Source organism: Vigna unguiculata, chromosome 11 (assembly GCF_004118075.2).
Source record: "Vigna unguiculata cultivar IT97K-499-35 chromosome 11, ASM411807v1, whole genome shotgun sequence".
Taxonomy (NCBI): Eukaryota; Viridiplantae; Streptophyta; class Magnoliopsida; order Fabales; family Fabaceae; genus Vigna; species Vigna unguiculata.
Window position 1 is genome coordinate 29512700 of NC_040289.1, and position 20586 is coordinate 29533285.

Here is a 20586-nt window from a genome sequence, read left to right on the forward strand (position 1 = left end):
TAATGTTTTTATATTCTCACCCCAAACTTTGTTATGACACCTTTATTCCAGATCAAGAAAGTAGTTATATGATTGGTTTAATTACTCGTATAGTACCCAGTTTGGAGCTAGTGTGTCAAATAGGTACCCGGTTTTAAAAAAGTGTCAATTGCCTCCCAACTTTTGAAAATTGCTTCAATTAGGTCCCTTTCAGACATAGTTGACTAACGCCGTTAGTCAACGTGCCACGTGTCAATATGTGGTTTTTTTAATTTTTTTTAATTTTTAAATTTTTTTTAAATAAAAATTAAAAATGCCACGTGTCAAGTCCCTGTGTGTGACACGTGACATTATCAGTGCCACGTGGCATTATAATGCCACGTGTCAGTGTCACTATCAGATCTTATTGTGTTGATTTCGATTTAGTCCCCATATATGTCTTTTTGTTTCAATTTAGTACGTAAGTATGTGTATCTGATTCAATTTTGTCCTAATTTTTTTTTAATAATTAAAATATTTTTGTAATCCATTTTTTATAAGATTAGAAATAATTAAGTATAAATATATTTACAAAATTAAGTACTAATATTTATAATGTTTTTCTCAATTTCAGACCAAATTTATTATTTGTATAAATGTTATACTAATATTTTTTATTAAAAACGAATTTTTAACATATTACTTTATTAATTACTTTTTTATTAAGTACTCATGTTTTGTTAATTTTTTTTTTCAAAATAGAACAATATTGTGTCTTACTAATTTTAAATCAAAATTTCTATTGGTATAAATGTTATACTAATTTTTTTTTATTAAAAATGACTTAATAAAATGACTTTTACCACTAAATTTTAATATAAATATCAAATACTTAATTTTTGTAAAACTTTTATACTTAATTACTTTTAATTTTATAAAAATATTTTAATTATTAAAAAATATTAGGTCAAAATTGAATCAAATACACATAAGTAGGTACTAAATTGAAACGAAAAAACATAAATGAGGACTAAATTGAAATCAACATAATGACATCTGATAGTGATACTGACATGTGGCATTGCAATGCCACGTGGCACTGACAATGTCACGTGTCACACACAGGGACTTGACACATGGCATTTTTTTAAAATTTTAAAAAAAAATTAAAAAAATTAAAAAAATATATTTTTTTTAAAAAAAAAAAATCAAAAAAACCACAGATTGACACGTGGCACGTTGACTAACAGCGTTAGTCAACTCTGTCTGAAAGGGATCTAATTGAAGCAATTTTCAAAAATTGGGATGCAATTGACACTTTTTTATAACGGGTACCTATTTGATACACTAGCCCCAAAATGGGTACTATACGAATAATTAAACCTATATGATTCTAATAATTAGAAGCAATATCTCTTCTAATAATTAGAATATTTTTCTTGATCACGTTTGATTTTGTGCTCTGATTTTGCTGTGATTTGATTCACATAATGTGATAACATCAAGACCAATCATTGCCTTTTAGAATTTTATTTTTTTTTGTAATCAAGATTGACTTTATTGTGAGATTACATTATATTTATGGTACTCCCTATATGAACACATCAAATTAAGGAAGAAATAACATTTTTTAGAGACCTCTCTCTTAACCCAAATACAATTGCTTTTTTTGTCGATAATCCTCGCATACCAAAAACCCATTCAATATTCACACAATCCTCGCCTCCTTTTTCACTGCATCGCAACGTTTGAACCTTAGATCATTGTTGCCTTCTTTGTTGAAGAATCTTGGAGCCGCGACGATCTTTGTTGGTTCCATTCCGGGTATTTTGAAACCTCATTTATGCTTTATTTTGTTTTTAAGATTGAACCAATGTGATTTAAATAGATTTTGTGTTATTATGTGACTGATTTGAATGCTTTTTATTTTATTTACTTGATTATGTGTCTTGTCCACGTGTTTAGGATGGTGACCAAAGGTAATGTTGGCTTATGCCCACACGTGTAACCGACTCCCAGACCCAAAATATGTATTCGTGGACCATGTTCTTATCTTTATGGTTTACCATAGTTCAAAGCCCCAACGGCACCTAGAGGGTGCTCAACATCGAGGCCTCTAGAGCTATTTGGAATTGATTTTTCAAATGGCCCCCAGTGGTACATATGTGGTGCTCAATGCCAATGCAAAAATTCATAACTGATTTGCATATGATTCATGACAATTTTATGTATTTTCTGCAAAAACATTTCCTTTTAGCAGCATAAAATACACAACATTCCAAACAAGAATAAAAATATGTATATCTTGAACTTACCTCTTTTTTGAGATCTGTGTGAAAGTGAAACACAAAAGGAAAACTAAGATTATACAAAACTCAAACTTTACAAATATACATATATGATCTTTATAAGTTATGTATTGATTAAAAAAATGGTTAAAACTATCAAATACTTGAGTTAATCCCCGACAACGACGTCAAAAACTTGATGAGGACAAACCTTTGTTGGAACTTTCAACTTAAGCCCCAACAGTCCCACACAATAGTGAGTTGAAAGATCAAATTTTAAAAGAGTTATTTAGTTGTGACCTATTGGCAAGTGCATCAAATCAAATGTAATATAGTCAAATGGGAGTTATCGTATCCATAGGGATTTAACAAGTATATTGATATTTGGTTTTTAGGATTTTTGGATTTGGGTATAAAGTATGTAGATATATAGGTTAAGTGTAGTGGAGGCTAGATTCAAGTTATATTAATACCTGCAAAATGTGAAAGATTAAATAAATATCGTAACAACCATGTACCTCTAAATGAAACAATTAGACATACCCCATGTATGGTAGATAGTCTTATTGATCATTTGGTGATGAATATTGCTTTACGTGTTCTATAAGGCCAAGAAAACACAACTACTCATGATGAGTAGTATGTTGCAATAAAAATCTAACAACAACTAATTATATAATGTTTACAATATGGGCATCATCCCTCTAGCCTCACAAATATGTATTCCCACTCTACTACTACTTAGTTACTTCTCCACTCAATGCCTATAACCATGACAAAAGGTCTTTACTTATATAAACTTTCTTTAACGCTCAACTCCAATCTTGGGTAATTAGCTGCAAAGGTTTCCTTCTATGTAAGGGTTCCAATCTTTCTTTACTGCCTTAAGTGCTTAGCACCTATTCTTGTTGCTTAAGTTGTGCATATCGCCTTTGACTTTTCCTTAACTGCCTTTGACTTTTCCTTAATTGCCTTTGATATTTCCTAAACTGCCTTTTCAACGCCCAACACCAATCCTAGCACTCAATTATAAAAGTCATATTCTAGATCTTTTCAAATTGTTTTTCGGTGCTTAGCATTAGTGTATAACGTTTAGTTGTTGTAGTTCATCTTTTCCTACAAAAGTGTTGCATTTTTATCAAAACTTCATTAAATTCTCAAATAACTAATTCTCATCATAACATTATGTATTTTTAAGCTAAAAAGGTTTGATTTGCTAAGAAATGTATCAATTAGACACATTTAAGTGCTAAAAACCATTTGTCAGATTAAGTAACCTAGACATTTATCACTAAGTTAAACCTAATGCGTTTTATTTTAAAATGTATTTAATTTTTAATAGTAGTTTAATTTGTGTCTATTTGACTAATGTTAATGATAATAACTTCAAAAAAAGTCTCATGCCACACCTCCATGTTCAACAAAATTAAAATGTAAATGAAAAAAAATTATAGTGGATGAAGGATATGTGTGTGGACATAGGTGACATGTGTGGGTGAAAGAGATAAGTATGGATGGAAAAGAAGTGTAAGTAGATTTATAAATGTTAATGATGAAGATAAGTGCGGTGAGATTTATATAAAAAGTGAGGGAAGAACATTGTGAGTGATGATATTTGTCATCTTTAAATCTAGAGCCTTAGATTAAAAAGAATTTACAGTTCGTATTCGTTGTTATGAAACATATGAATAAATATATAACTTAGCATCGATCGACATCACTTAAACAAATATAAATACTAAAAATAAATAAGCTTAATGTCAACTTCACTTATGCTAATCTTATTTGTTTTTTATATATTTTAGTTAGCGTCGAAACTATTAACACTAAAACATATATTTATTTATTAAAAAGGATTAAAAATAACTTTATGTTTTCTTAACTTTAAAAAAAAAGTTAAATATGTTTTTGGTCCCTTAACTTTCAGTAAATTTTGGAATTAGTCCATTTCGAAACTTTAGACCAATTTAGTCCTTCATCTTTCGAAATACGTGGATTTAGTCTTTTTAGTCAAATTTTGTTAAGTTTATTTGACATTTCAAGCGCGTTTCATAATAGTATTTGACTTAACATTAAAGCAAAAATGTGTCAAACAGTATAAACAACTCAAATACAATCCTGAAATGCGTATGAAACATCAAATAAACCTAACAAAATTTGATTAAAATGATTAAACTCACGTATTTCGAAAAATGAAGGACTAAATTGGTACAAAGTTTCGAAATAGACTAATTCCAAAATTCACTTAAAGTTAAGGGACCAAAACATATTTAACCAAAAAAAATATAACCTTCTACATTTCATCAGAGTCGATAATCATTTGTGCTTTCAGGTTCAATCCTAAAGTTTATATATCCAAAAAATAATAATAAAATAGAAATTCATGTCATACTTTTGAAAATTATGTGAAGAAAAAATGGAGAGAAAATAATTAGTATAAGAAAATGGGTAAGGATGACAAAGGGGTGGGATGAGTTCAAATTTGACTAGGGGTGGCAATATGGGCCTAGCCCGTGGGGCCGGCCCGTTGGCCCCCAAAAATAATGCGGGACGAGTCAGGAAAGTGAACCCACAGGCTCGTAGTGGCTCGGCCCGCCAAAGCCCGCAAGCATGCTTAAAAAAACTTGCATTTGTGTATATCAATTACTTTTTCTTTGAACTCTTGCATTAATGTTCTAAATTCTTGTATGACTGAAAAAGACAAGTATTATGTATTGTTTAATGTATTAAAATTTGAAGAATACATCTTTATATCAAAGTATGAATATGAATACGATGAAAATGTTGAATTATCAATTTATCATCCAATTTCCTAAAGTTTTTGATTTAATAATTTTGTGAACTTCTTAAAGTTTCTCAATTTTTTGAACATTGAAATCTTTATCATAAGAATTTTCTAAAAAAAAAAGTGGACTGGCCCACGAACCTGCAGATCCACACTTATGCGGGATGAGCCGGACATTTCAGCCCGCATTAAAAATGTGGGACGGGGCGGGTCGATCCGTATTGTGCGAGCCAAATGCGGGTCGGACCTAAACAGGTCGGGTTGACCCGCATTGTCACTCCAAAATTTGACTATCACATCACATTTAGAAGTAAATATTTATCTTCATCTTTAATGGGTGTTAAACTTTGTCTCACCTTTATCCCTGTCAAAGAATGGATATACTTGTAATCAGATTTATATTTCAACTATGATAAATATCAGCAAATAAATTATATATATATATATATATATATATATATATATATATATATATATATATATATAAAATAACAATTAAATAAATGTTAAATAATTATAAAAATTTGTACAAATAATCAAATGTATCTTATATATAAATTTCAAAATAATGATAAAATAAAATGAATACAAGATTTGCATATTATCTATTAAAACTAAAGCTGTTTGAGTAATTTGAAATAGGGACGAATACAAGGACAAAGTTGAGTATTCGAATGGAAATGGAATGAAACATATATTTACATTTCCGACTACAACAAGTTTAAAAAGTTTGTATTATTCATATTCAATCAATAGAATTTTTAATTAAAATTGTACTAATTCATAAAATATATGCGATGATATATTCATTTATTATTCCTAAGAATAAATAGATATAAAATATATTTCTTATTGGATAAAAAACTAAAAAAATGTTAGTTTTCATTAAGTCACTATTTTATTTTTATCCAGATTTAAAAGAGAAAAAGAATAAAAAATAGAAAAAATAATATTTTTTTCTATAATTACTCTTTTCCTATTTATCTCAATAATAAATATATAGTACTTTTGCAATCACCAACGACGGGGCTTCTCAAGGCGGGATGGCCATGCCTTCCCCCTATTTTTTTTTATATTATATATAATTTTGAAATTTTCATTTTTTTTTCAAAATTTTTAAATTATATGTAGTTTATATTGTTATTAAATTAAGTATTTTTTTTATAAAATATAAAATTAAATATAAAAAAATTATTAAGAAATATTTTTTTTTTTTATTTTCTTTTTGAGTTTTCTCTCACTCTCACATATGTTTTCTTTTTATTTTTGAAAAAAAAAATTAGACACAAACTCATTATTTTTTCTATCATTTAATTTGACCTGTTCCATTATTAAAGAAAAAAAAGACCATTCTCCTATCTCACTTGATCATGAAATATTTATTTAATAGTTAGTATTATTTTTTATTTCACGAGTCTTATGTTCATTTTGTATGAATATTGAAGAAAAAGGTACTATGTGTTGTTTCATAGCCAGTTTTAATTACAGTTTGATTATCATAGATTTTTTTTAGGAACTCTCAATTTTTATTAGATTGTGATCACTTATTTTCTATTTTAAATAATTTTTAGGAACTCTCAATTTTTATTAGATTGTGATAAATATTGATGAAAAATAAAATGATAGATTCATTTTCTTGAGGTGATAAAAGGAAAACTACAATAAAAGTGAAAATAAAAACAAGACAAATTCAATTCTTTTACATATTCTGAAACATAATATTAATGATCATATTGTTCAACCAGATGAGCCTTTTCTTGAGACTCAACGAATTACATGTGAGAAATTTCGTTTTAATTCTTGGAAAGGTTTTCATATTTAAGTTTGAAAAAAAATAGCTAGAACTTTTAATTCTGATCTAATTATTGACGAATTCAAGAATTTGAAAGAAAAATACTTTATATATGTATGATTTGTTTTGTAGTTACAATTATACTAAATTATATATTAATGTTTATTATATTAGTCACAATAATTAAAAATATAAAATTTGAGTATATTATATTTACTCCCCAAATTTATAAATAATCACTAAATTACTTAATTTTAATTAACTTATTTATTATTTTTAAAATAAAATATTTCTTACATTTGTATGTCGTTTTATTGTCAAACAAATAAAGATATTTTTTATTCTTTTCTTTTCCCTTTCATAAGACTTTTTTTCATATTCTTTTCTTACAATGCAAGATAGGATTAGAAAAAGAGCATTGATATCAACAGAGAAACAACTATTTGAAAACTTATTATATTAATATTTTTTAAATTAAAATATTAATAAAATATTATATTATTAAAATAAAATTCTCAAGTGTTTATTTAATAGTGAGTGTCAAAACACAATTTTCCTGCAGAAGCAGGGGTCACAACTAATCATTTAGATACAGACATAAAAAAAAATCTCATTAAAGAAGCAAGAGTTACTGAATCATTTATACATATGCAAAACCAGTGCTTGTGAGATTCTACAAGCATTTAGTTAAGGAAAGAAAGAACATGAAGTGCTTAATCTAAGATTCTAAATGTTCCACTGGGGTCTTCTTTGTTTGGGAAAAGATATGTTCCACTAATCCATAAGCATGTCATTGGAACCTCACAACTATGCAAGATATGTCATCTTTACTTTTCTTGGAAACTGCCTCTTCTATTAAGTGCTTTGCTGCAGCTTGAGCATCCTTTATTTGCCTAATGGAATCCACTGCTTCTTGGTTTGACATTACCTGAAAACATCATCCAAAAAAAATCCGTGTTTATCAGTATATTTTAAAGACACAGTAGAAGAACAAAACAGAAGTATTCAACAGAGAATCTAAATTCTATTTTGAGATTGGTTAGCAAAATCACTTTTTAACAGAAAAATTAAACAAAGCACAGCTAGTTTTATGATATATTGACTTTTACTACTCATTTTGTTTTCAAATGTGGCATATCAATTTTGTAGTTCCTTTTATGAAACCATTGAATGAATTTAAAACTATTTTTTCCTGTCAAAGTAGCTTGGACTTCTAGAAACCAAAATAGAAACATTACTTAAAAGGAATCCGAGGAAGTGAAAGAGAAAGAAAATGATGAGAAAGTTAACCTTCCATATTCCATCACTAGCCAGAATAAGAAACTCTGTATGATGAAGTACTTCCTCTACAAACACATCAGGTTCTGAACTAAGATGCATCTTCAAGCTTCTATCACCAAAAGCTCTTGCTACTGCCAACTGTCCATCTACTCGAGGGACATCTCCTGCAGAAAACATAAATTCAAATGTTCTAAATTACCAATTTTGTTCTTAGTTTCTAATGCAGTTCTTCTTCAAACCAAAATGCATGTATATAGATTATAGCATACTTGCAAAGCATGTCATGTCATGTCATGTCTGTCCTTCTAAGAAAGGTTGTAGGAATTCAGAATCAAATGACTTTTCAGACTAAAGAAGCATATGAAAGAACTTATTCAAACTTATAAAAAGCACTTCTGAATCATAGAACATGGTTATAAGTTTAAGTTCATTTTAACTTATTTTAATAAGTTACATAGGCCATTTTAGCATATGCATAAGGAATTTGAATTCTCTGAGTTTTTCTGTACTGTTTATCTGTTGTGTTTATGCATATGATGCACTTTTCTGTGCCACACAACATCTCAACAAGTTGGTTTTTTACCTGGAATGTTTGATACGAACCCTCCACGTCTCTCAATAGATTTCTTTTCCTTGCTTGGTTCATGATCTACAGATAGTTGCCTAGCCTTTCCATGCTCACAAATAACAGCTCTTGAGTCACCAACGTTTCCTACTACAAGCTTCTGACCATCTATCAGTATTGCAGTTACTGCTGTTGACCCTCCTCTTCCCAACTCAAGTGCTTGTTCCAATATTTTCTCATCAGTTTCAATATAAGCCCTTTTCACTGCGTTTTCTGTCTCAGTCCAAAAGTCATGCTGCTTGCAGAAAACATCAATATGAGTAAAAAAGAAGAATCACTTGAAGCAGGTTTAGAAACTTGTCAAACGTTGAAGGGCTACCAAGTTCAAAACTTAGATATGTACCATGTTGTTTTGTGTTAGTGTTTTTATGTAATCATGTAATAAAGATGAAACTTCAATTCTGATTGAAGAGAATACCACCAGAAACTTAAGAACTGTGTACAAGATTTGTCATATGAGAATGTGATCAAAATGATGCAGCAGAAGGAAAATTGCCTTACCTGTTTCAAGATGTTGTGAAAAAGATGGTTCTGCAAATAGCTTGCAACATCATGGCCTAAGTGGCCATCAAATATTGCAAACAAACCTAATTCTCTGTCTTTTTCTTGCTTGAATTCTGAAACTAAATAATCTTCCATGGGATGTCCAGATTTTCCCTTCATCAAGTGGAAGCCATGTGTAATGTGTTTTGATATTTTCCCTTTTCCTTTCCCTGTCTCTGGTGTTGATGTTCCAAACCCTGCTTTCACCTAAACACATGATCAAAGTAATAGATCTTTCAGAAAGCTCAACCTTGAAACTGATACCATGTTTAAAGACGATAATTTCCTCAAAAATTGAATAACTTAAAAGGAAAAACAGTGACATTCATTGCATTCATTGGTTGAAAGAACATCCAAGTTGCATTCAATGCAAACAAATCAAGAAACCTCAAGATAACTCCAGAACATCACAAGAACTCGCATTTGCAAAACACATGAATAAACCAGAGTAGAATAACTAGTTCAAAACATGTGAATGAATCAACTTGACATGCTTAGTTTGCAGAAAAGAATCATGATGGTTTGGTTTCTCTTGTTCTTCTGACCTTCATCATATTGAGGATGTCTCTTCCTGTCATGATGGTACAATGCTAGAAATTGTTGTTGAATGTTGAGCGTTGTTTGTTGATGAATGTTTGAATTGAAGAGAATAGAGAGAGAGAAAATGAAGATGTGAGTATAAATAAGGAAAGTTTGACTTTGTGCACGTGACTTGCCCGCAACTTTTATTTTGTAGCCCGCGTTCTTTGAACACAACGCGTAATTGCCGACGCAGCTTTCTTTTTTCAAGTTGCTTCTATCTCTTTCGAGTTTCTCTTTCACATCATTTACCTTAGTATCTTCTTAATATCAACTTTCCCACTTGCAATTTGTTCCCATTTGTATGAATGCAAAAACAAAGCCCCCACATGGATTAAGGAAAAAATATGCGTTACATTGTGTTTTACTGGGTCATGGAGTAACTTAAGCTTATCATCAACTTTCTTTCTTATTATGCATGTCAAAGTCTGAATTAATTAATGCAAACTTGTTTCCCCTCAATAATACAACTATAATAAATATCTACATAAAATGCTTTGTGTTCGCATATTCTTTTCTAAATTAGTACAAAAAAAAAAAAGAATTTATCTATGGATAAAATTCGTCGACAATCACAATAGTTTTTCGGTAGAGCAAAATTACGAACTACAAAAAGTTTGTCGGTAAAATGATATAATTATCTTGTGTAAATATCCATAAGTAATTATTGATAGATTTTCTTATTAATAAAATTTATCGGTAAATATCATGATTTGGTTTCTTCATCTTTCTTTTCCTTCTCCTCAATTGTCATCGTTGTTGTGTACGTTGCTGCCACCGGTGTAATCCTGATCATTGTCGTCATTGAGTTCTACATCTTTAGCTCTTACTCCTCCTTTTCTCTCCTCTTTATTCTTTTCTTTTTCATCTTATTCTCATGTCTATTTAATTTATAACAAATATTTTGTCAAATTTAATAAAAAAATTAACATTTATGTTATTAACAGATCTATCAATTGAATTATCAACAAATTTTTAAAAATAGAATTGTCGACAACTTTCAAAATAATTCATTCCTAAAAAAATATAGCACAACATGGTCAACAATAAAGTGAAAATTTTAACGTGATTTTACCATTAGAATTTACCGAAATAAATATTTGTTGATAATAAAATTTTTAAATTATTGATGAACTTTATTGAATAATTTTATCAATGGATAATTTCACCGATAACTAAATTTTAAATCTGTAGATAAAATGTCTAAGGAAATTTAATTTTACCAAACAAATTTTTTAGTTGATAAAATTGGTTTGTATATATTATTTTATTGTAAACTTTATTTACCAGTGAAATTGTATCAATAATATAATATATTTTTTAGTGTTCAAAATAGGTCGAATAGTGGCATGTGTTAAATATTTGTGATGTTAAGGTTAAAGGGGTGTTGTTTTATAGGTTTGATTGGGAGTTTTGAGAAAATTAAATATGTAGAGAGAAGATGGAGGTGGTGGTAGGTAAGAGAGAATTTTATATTGTTTAGGGGAAATTTTGATTGAATTATTACAGAGAGGTGGTTGTAACTTGCATAATGGGATCATGCAATTGCAACTGAGTCAATCAAAAGCAGCCACATGGTGGTGGAATGGATCAAAAGGGTGACTTTAATAAAGAAAAGAAACTGCTTTGTTGATTCATTAATGCATGCTAATTCTATTATATGCTTCTTTCTTATGTGCCCACGTTTCACAATTGTATTATCTTGACACCTTCATTAAACTAAAGTGGGAAACTAAACTAATAATTTTTTATGTCGTTTATTAATATTTCTTTAATCTTGTCGATCTTTTCTTTTCAATAAAGAGTTGGATAAATGTATTGAAATCACATCTTTTTGACGTTGTATAAGCTGATGTTGATATTCTCGTTAAACTAAACTAGGTCAAAATTTAAAGTGAAATTGTAAGATAGATTTGAGATATATAGTATAGTGTGATATCATTATGTGATTCTATGTAAAAGGAAGTATATTTAGCCCAAACATACGTAAGGTAAATAAAGCATTTTACTTTTACGGTCTCTAAAAATTCAAAAATTAGGAGAACTAGTCTAAAAATCATTATTAATTATTAAATAAATAATTAAGCGCGTTATTATTAATTTATAGGTTAAAATACTCTGTTGGTCCTCGTTTTTGTATTAAAATCTCAATTTGGTCCTCATATTTTTATTAGTCTCAATTAGATCCACATTTTGGTAAATCAATAACAATTAGGTCATTTTCGTTAGTATGGAGCTACCACCGTCAAGTAGGTGTCACGTGTCAGCACCTCGTTTTTTTGAATTTTTTGAATTTTTAAATTTTTTTTTTTAAAAAATAATTTTTTTAAAAAAATTTTATTTTTTTAAAAAAAATATTTATGCCACATGTCACGTCTATAATGTGCCACGTGTCAATCTAATATGGTGACACATGTCAAATTATTATATGAATATCAATTTGGTCCTCATTTGTTAATTTGATTTGATTTCAGTCCCAAATATTTTTAAAAAATTTCAATTTCATGTGCTCCAAATTTTATTTTTATATAGATGTTATGATGATACCTTTATTACAAGTGATATTTCTATTACATATTTTAAACAATATTAAATTTATTTTAATTTATATTTTACATTAAACTTTATTTAAATTTTATTTTAAAATTATAAATATATAGTTTTATAAATTTATATTCGAAGTATTTGTATAACATTAAATATCAACAATTTTTTAGAGTTGGCTCAAAAATAACAATTTTATAAATTCAAATGTAAAATTTTAAAACAATTTTATAACAAATTAAAATAAATATATTTAAAATTTTAATATTAAATAAATTTAATATTATTAAATATTTAATAATAATATCAATTTTAATAAAAATAATCATAACATTATATAAAAAGTAAATTTTGGTTTAAATTAGGAGTGCATGAAATTGAAAATTTTTCAAAACATTTTGGGATTAAAATCATATCGAATTTACAAATATGGAGACCAAATTAATATTCATACAATAATTTGACACGTGTCACCATATTAGATTGACACGTGGCACACTACAGACATGACACGTGACATAAATATTTTTTACAAAAAAAGATTAAAAGAAATATTTCTTTTTGAAAAAAAATATTCAAAAAATTTAAAAAAAACGAGGAGCTGACACGTGGCACCTACTTAACGGTGTTAGTTCTATACTAACGGAAATGACCTAATTATTACTGATTTGCACAAATGTGGACCTAATTGAGACTAATAAAAATATGAGGACCAAATTAAGATTTTTGTACAAAAACGAGGACCAACGGAGTATTTTAACCTAATTTATACATAGTTTACCACATTAGTAAAAAACTAGTATTTGATAGGCTATATGGTTATACAAAAATTGTTGATGAAAATTGATAAGCGATATTTTTAAAATTAAAGGAAAATATATGGTAATCATTAATTTTTAATTATCATATTTCTTTAAGAATCACCATTGCATATGATAATACTAGAAGAAATAATGATCACTATTTTATCTTTCAACTATACAGAAACATCATTGTAAAACAATTTTACTATTGTTCTCCTCTCCACGTTTTCCTTCTTGTATTGCATTGTTCCGCCATCATCAAGTTATCTCCACCATTTTAGATTGTGCTGTTGTTCCCTATTTTTTCTGTTTTATTGGATCATAATAAACAAATACTATTTTTTTGTTTCACCACTATTCAATATTGATGAATTTTATAGAAAGATTGTTGGAAGTCTTACATCGATTAGAGATTAGGCCGATTCATAATATATAAGTGAGGTGCAAACCTCACCTTCCAAGGCGGTTTTTTGAGGTTGAGTTAGACTTAAAATTCACTTCTAATATGGTATCAGAGTCAAACAGAGAGATATAATATTCGACGAGTTTTTTGAAAAAAAAAAGGATAATTGGATACATATAACATTGATGAAACATAAATTCAACCAAAATGTTACGATAATAAATTAGGGGTATTTTTTAATATAATACTCAACTTTTTTTTTTATTTTACGAAACTTAGACTCACATATTTAAAAATAAAAGTAACAAAAAATAAAATATTAATATTTGGAAATGAATCAAGTAGAAACATTAAATATGAATATTTATTAAATATTAAGTAGGTGTAGAAAGATTGAAATATGTGGATATGTTTCTTTTATTTACATCATTGTCACTAAATCCTTCATTTCATTCTTATCTTCCTCCATATAGATTTTACATTTACTTTCTATTGCTTTGTTAATTTTTAAAGTTTAATTTATGTTGTGTCTTGATATTATGTTTGTTTAATTTCTAAATATATTTAGATTGGATTAGAAATATTTGTATTTATTAGTTTTTTTAATGTATTAGTATTGGGTAAAAATATGTTACACCTATATAAATTATGTCATTTTTTATTTGAAACTTCATATTTTAAATATTATGTTACCAAAATTTTGAAATATTTATCTAAGTCTAAAATTGTAAAACTCGAATTTTATGTAAATTCAAAAGAATTTCAGAATATCGTAAATTAGTAAGAGTTTATTTTATATTAAAAATTATATTAAGCCCAATGATCAGTTAAAACAATTTCTTTAGTTAAATCTCATATATGTAGTACAATCACACGAAGGAATTATTAAATATAAATTATAAATTTATATTTAAAATGAATAATTTAAATGATGATATTCATTTTTTTGTGATATTTTAGAATTTTTTTTAAAAAAAATCTTTTATGAAAACATTATTCACAGCCAAAGACACATGAAGTTATCGTTGGATGAGAATGATGTTTTATATTTATTTTTGTTAAACAGAAAATAAAAACTTTATAATTTATTTCAGAAACAAAACACACAATCTTTTATAATAGTTGGAGATATTTAATTTGAAAATTAAATTCATTTTTCTAAACCTAAAAATAAACTTTTCTTTTATGAGAATGAAATGGTCCAAATTTGTCTCTATTATTCATTTGTGGACATGCCTAACTTCAACTCTAAAGAATGCAAACAATATAAATCTTAAAATATTCTAGTGCATAAACTATTTAAAAAATAAATAAATAAACAAAGAAAGTGAAGATTTTTAAATCCAAGGTCAAGCATACCAACACATTTATAAATGTTTACACTTAAGTTAGCAATCAATAATAAAAGACGACTAATGCTTCAATTAAGAATGACGCATTAAATTGGGTTTTCTTAGTTAGGTGCTAATTTTCAACGTTTGACATTTGCCCAAATAATCAAGTCCACACATTTATATATTATATATGTAGGTCTACGTTTCTCAAAAAAAAAAAAACTAAAAACTTTATTTTATTTTATTTTTAACCAAAATCAAATTACTTTTTAGCGCACTTGAAAAAATAAATAGTGTGTATACATTGAGTTAAAAAATGCTTTTTGGAAAATGTTCTTCATTGTAAAACACTTAAAATCCATTTGTTAAATAAGAATAAATTTAAACTAAATTTATAAATACTCCCTAAACTATATTAGCTAGTAGAAAAGCTAAATTTGGTCTCTCATATTAGAATAAAAGGATTTTGCTATAAGAGCCACAAAAATTAATTGTACCCTCCCTTTTGGGTAAAGTAAATATACTTGGAAAATGTTCATTTCACATCACAATATCTTTGGAAGAAGAAGAAAAGTTAATAATATGTAATTAATGAGACTATGAGTCAGAGCAAAAGAGGAAGAAAACAGTCAAAAGGAGAAGTTAGGAGTGTTTTATAAAAATATCTTAGAAAAACAACACATTTAACTTATTCTAATATGTTCAAAACGGTAGTGTTTTAGTTATTTACTATTTTTTAATATTATTATACTTTATCGGAAAAATCAAAAGGGAGAAAAAAATTATGCAATTATGATAAGAAGACTTCTCATCAATAAAATTTTAAAAGAAGATCAATAGAAAGTAAGGATAAAAATATTGGAAATGATTTAATAATTTAGAGATAAAAGAAAGATTAAAATACTTTTTTTGTCCCAATTTTCGTCAAGTTTTGTCAAATCAATCATAATTTTGTCCTTGTGCTCAAATAGGTCCAAATTTTCATCAATTTTGTTCAATTTGATCCTTTTTACTAACACTGTTTAAATTATTGTCAATTATTGTCGATAATGAACAATGATTGTCATGTTACTTCATGATTTTTTTTGTTTTTTTTTAATGTTCACATATCAACCCAACAGCGTGTCAAAGTCAATGTTTTATATTCAATTTACTCCCTGTATTTGTTATTTTATTTTTGTTCAATTTACTCCCAATTTGTTTAAAATTGACCAATTTTGTTCCTTTCAAAATTGAGACCAAATTTAATTTTTATATAAGTTATAATTATGTGAATTTTAATATATTTAATAAACATATTTAATAAAAAATGTAAATTTTAATATAAAAATTAAATTTGGTCTCGATTTGGAGAGGGACAAAATTGATTCATGATAACAAAAATTTGAACTAAATTGAACAAAAATAATGAATATAGGTACCAAATTGAATATAAAAATTGACTCTAACATATGACACAATGCTAGGTTGACATGTGGACATTTAAAAATTTTAAAAAAAAATTAAAAATCACGAAGTGACTCGTGGCAGTTACGGTTTATGGTCGTTAATGATTTAAATGGTGTTAGCAAAAAAGGACCAAATTAAACAAAATTAACGAAAATTGGGACCGATTTGAGAAAAAAATAAAATTAGGATTGATTTGACAAAATTTGATAAAAATTAAGACAAAAAGGTATTTTAACCTAAAAGAAAATAGTTTATCGTATAATAGACGCTTTTCATATAATGGTGATAAATAGAAGTATTTTCTCATATTTTCCTATACTAAATATGCTTTCTATATATAAAAATTATTTTTATCCAAAAAATCAAATTGACCAAAATTAATAAGAATTAAGATCTAATTGAACACTCAAATTAAATAAGAATAAGATTAAATAAGTACAAAAAAAAAATAAACACTAAGAATATTTAAGTCTAAAGTTTATTTTCACACCTCTCTCTTCATATTGTAAATTGGTTGTTTGGATAACAAAAAAGTCTTTCATTTTCATTTATATGTTTACAACATATGACACTACTATCATTTGGAATGTCAATCTACATAAGGTAATGGTTATGTCAATAACTAAAATTGAATTTATTATCTGACAACAATTATGAAAGAAGCTTTAGAATTAAGGGTTATAGTTGAAGAATTGAAAGTGTAAAACCCAAGTTATCACAATCTTTTATATTAATAACAATGTCATATAGTAAAAAAATCAAGTTTACTATGAAAGAATCAAGAACATTAATATTAAATTACAATTAATTTTTTATAAGAGACGAAAATACTCATAAATTTATCCCGATAATGAAAATTTCAACAAATCGTATTTTCTTTAGTATGATTATAAAAATTCTACCCAACAACAACTTCTTTTACTGATTGAATTTAGTTTATTAGATTGGTGCTTAATTCACGTAGTGACATTTGTTGGTAGTTTCACTTCAAATATTTGTTCCTAAATCAATACGAAGATTTATAAAGTTTGCCGTAGTAAATAAATTTATCAAAGGTTGTCTAGTTTCCACTTAGTGAATAATTTGGTGCACACTTATTTTTCTTTTGTCATAATCATTTTTCATTTTACATTTTTTTTTCTTTAGAGGAATGGATGTAAGACCCACTTTTCGTGCTGCCCTTTTTCTTAAGGCTGCCCCTAACCATTGGGCCTTAGGGCTGGCCCAGAGGGGGGGGGACAGACCTAAATCTGCCACAAACCCTAATCGTTGTGCTCATTTGCGTAAAACAGATTTCAGCATTCCTTGAGCTGCTGCTGTCGTCTGCTAGGGTTTGCTCCTCCGTCCCGTTTGAGTTAGTTCAACCCTGTTACTCCTGCACGTAAGTTTGTTCTATAACCTTAAGCCTTTTCTAAGTTATTTTTCGTGTCCTATGTTGGGGTTCACCGTAGTAAACCCAATCTTCCTTTTGTGCCACTATCTCCAGCTCTTCAATCTGCTCGTGGAGCTGCTACAGTGGTGGGCTTAGGTGTCAAAGTAAATTGCTAGCTCATTCCAGGTAAGGGAAGCTAGACTTCATACTTTTGATTCACTGTTTGGTGTGCTTTGGTCCTATTTCGTGTTTTGGTGATCGTATGTTGTTTCTAATGGTACGGAAATGCTTTGGGTGTTGTTGTGAGTGAGTCCTTGTTTGTATACGCGTGGTTCAGTGGTGAGTACTGATATACTCGCCCAGGCGAGAATAACAGGAACTCGCCTAGTTTTTCTGCTCGAGCGCTCGCCCAGGCGAGGGGCTGTGTTTTGAGCGACGAACTGTCTCACTCAGGCGAGACAGCCTCGCCTAAGCGAGAGCTCGCGAAGTTCTCCAGGAGCCACTGTTGCAGTCTCTCCTAAGCGAGAGTCTGCGGCTTGAGCGAGAGTGCTCTTCTCGCCTGAGCGAGGACTTCAGCTTGAGCGAGACCGCTTCAGGGTTTTGCTATGCCTTGTTTCATGAATGTTGATGGTTGTTTGATTGGCTGGTTCAGTGACTTATTTTGTATAAAAGGGGGGGTGGATTTGAATGTACTATGTATGTATGGGTGAGAATAAATGAATTGGAAATGAGCTCGGCATGAGATATATTTGATGGTTGATCACTCATACTAAATGACATGTTAATGGTATGCATAGGAACCTCATGATTGATTGATAATGAATGAGTAAGGTTCGTGTAGGATATAATTCCATAACCCTTGTAGTGGGGCTTGTGGTGGTGCCTCACCTTATGGACGTAATTCTGTGGGCCCTTCTAGGGGGAGTCCTCGGTGGTGCCTCAGCGATAGGACCTAATTCCATGAACCTCGAGGGGAGGGTTCACGGTGGTGCCTCGAGACTAGGACGTAATTCCACGAGGGTAACGTGGTGGTGCCTCAAGGCCAGGACGTAATTCCACGAAGGCCACATGGTGGTGCCTCTTGTAAAGGTGTAATTCCGCGAAGGCCTCGTGGTGATGCCTCATTGCTAGGACATAATTTCACTGCCACGTGGTGGTGCCTCATTAAGCGTATCCGGATGGTCAAGTCTTAGTGTTTTATATGGTTTGGTACCTCATATGTGGATGTCTTATGCATGTTTGACATGAAATTGTATGTTGAGTGTATGATATGATGACTTCTTCGCTAGCTTACCCTTTCGCTTGCTTGTGTGTTATGTGTGGTCTCTTCCTTTGCGATGATCATCAACCTAGTTGATGTGAGCAGATGTGAGAACTCCTGGCAGTGGTACTAATAATAGGGATGCTGCAGCTTGATGGATTGGATGGGTATTTGGCCCACTGTGGGGCCCATCACTGAAGCATTTTATTAGTTATGATTCTCTTGTCCGAACAAGACCTAGTTTAATCATTTGTTTTCTTTCAGTGTATTTTTGTTTGGGTCGTGTGGAGCCCTTTTCATGTAATCTGGGTATATCTAATGTATTGTATAACTTTATACCCTAAACTCCGTACTCTCTGAATATTCATGTATGTGATGTAGGATATCCGGTTTTTGGGATGTTACAATGAATCTAAGAGGGACTAAAACAATTTTTTAAATTTTTTGGATTAAAAATCGTCTAAATTAAAGATAATAATCACAAATGTAAAGATTAAAAGTCTTAAAAAGTAAAATAATTTTGGGGATCAAATCCCTGCCGCCCTATATTTGTGGTCTTCCACAACATGATTAAATCCTGAATTTGCTCGGCGCAAAGTTGGACCAAACCAAAAGCAGGAAAAAAAGTATTATAAGTTGTTGCTTCTGATAAAAATAAACACAAACAAATTTGGCCATTATGAGAAGCAGCGTGTTGAATAACAGAGACTACGTGTTCATCATTCACTGAACCTTGTCCTTTATTTCATCACTATTTATTAATTGATTACCTTTTTCATTATTGTAATGTATAAGTAAACATTAACTTTCATGGTTGATTTGATGTCATTTCATTATCATTTTCCCATTCAGTGTTTTTGTATGTTGTATGGCTAATTTGAACTTGGATGATTAGATTTCATATTTTCACATTATTCAACAAAACAAATTTTAATTTTTTTAAATTTTTTTAATGTAAAATTATTTATTAATTTATCGTAATTAATTTTATTTAATATTCTTTTAATAGATATTAATGTCCATTTAGTTAAATTTTATTTAGTTTTGAAAAATTCTTTCGATCAAAATAACTTATATGAAAATTGTTGACATTATTTTGTAAATTATTCATGTATTTTGATAAAAATATATTCTTTTCGTATAATTTAAAATGTTAATTAATTTATTATTTTACAATTCTATTTTTTTTAAATATTTATTTCTTCAAATAAATTCAATTCATCAATATTCAACAAATTATAATGTTTCAAATATTTTTTAAGAATTAATTATTTTTCAAGTGCAACATTTTATTCTTTGAAAAATCTATTTCAGTGATTTTAATATGACACTTTTTCTACTGATAAATCTCACAAGTTTGTATCAATATTTTTCATTAGCTAGATCATATATATTTTATCATCTAGTCTCTCATTCTCCTTCTTACTATCATGAGTTTGAGAATCAAAATTATCATCGTCACTAACTATTTATTTTCTCTATTGTTATTTTTACCTATATATATATTGTTCCTGCAGAAGACAAATAAGATAAGTTAGGCACGAGTATCACCTTACCATGTAGTCCGTC

The 20586-nt window shown here is 28.7% G+C and overlaps 1 protein-coding gene and 1 long non-coding RNA gene across 2 annotated transcripts; one reads left to right on the plus strand and one right to left on the minus strand.

The window, feature by feature from the left end:
* Positions 1-7374: 7374 nt before the first annotated feature.
* On the minus strand, positions 7375-10086 carry LOC114170678 (probable protein phosphatase 2C 58). The gene is made up of 5 exons (XM_028056206.1): positions 9818-10086; positions 9231-9479; positions 8688-8964; positions 8114-8268; positions 7375-7751 (listed from the first exon to the last, which is right to left on the minus strand). The coding sequence occupies exons 1-5, from the start codon at positions 9848-9850 to the stop codon at positions 7614-7616; spliced, it is 852 nt and encodes a 283-aa protein (XP_027912007.1). The 5' UTR covers positions 9851-10086; the 3' UTR covers positions 7375-7613.
* Positions 10087-17659: 7573 nt separating this feature from the next.
* On the plus strand, positions 17660-19430 carry LOC114168299. Its single transcript, XR_003600657.1, has 3 exons — positions 17660-17765; positions 17871-17942; positions 19110-19430. It is a non-coding gene; the product is annotated as an uncharacterized LOC114168299 (long non-coding RNA).
* Positions 19431-20586: the final 1156 nt, after the last annotated feature.

Bases quoted from the DNA above. Each gene is read 5' to 3' on its own strand.
- LOC114170678 (XM_028056206.1), bottom strand. From the start codon at position 9,850: ATGACAGGAAGAGACATCCTCAATATGATGAAG. The intron at 9,480-9,817 runs GTCAGAAGAACA...TCATGTGTTTAG, and splicing joins ACATCCTCAATATGATGAAG to GTGAAAGCAGGGTTTGGAAC. The intron at 8,965-9,230 runs GTAAGGCAATTT...TTCTGCAAGCAG, and splicing joins TTCACAACATCTTGAAACAG to CATGACTTTTGGACTGAGAC.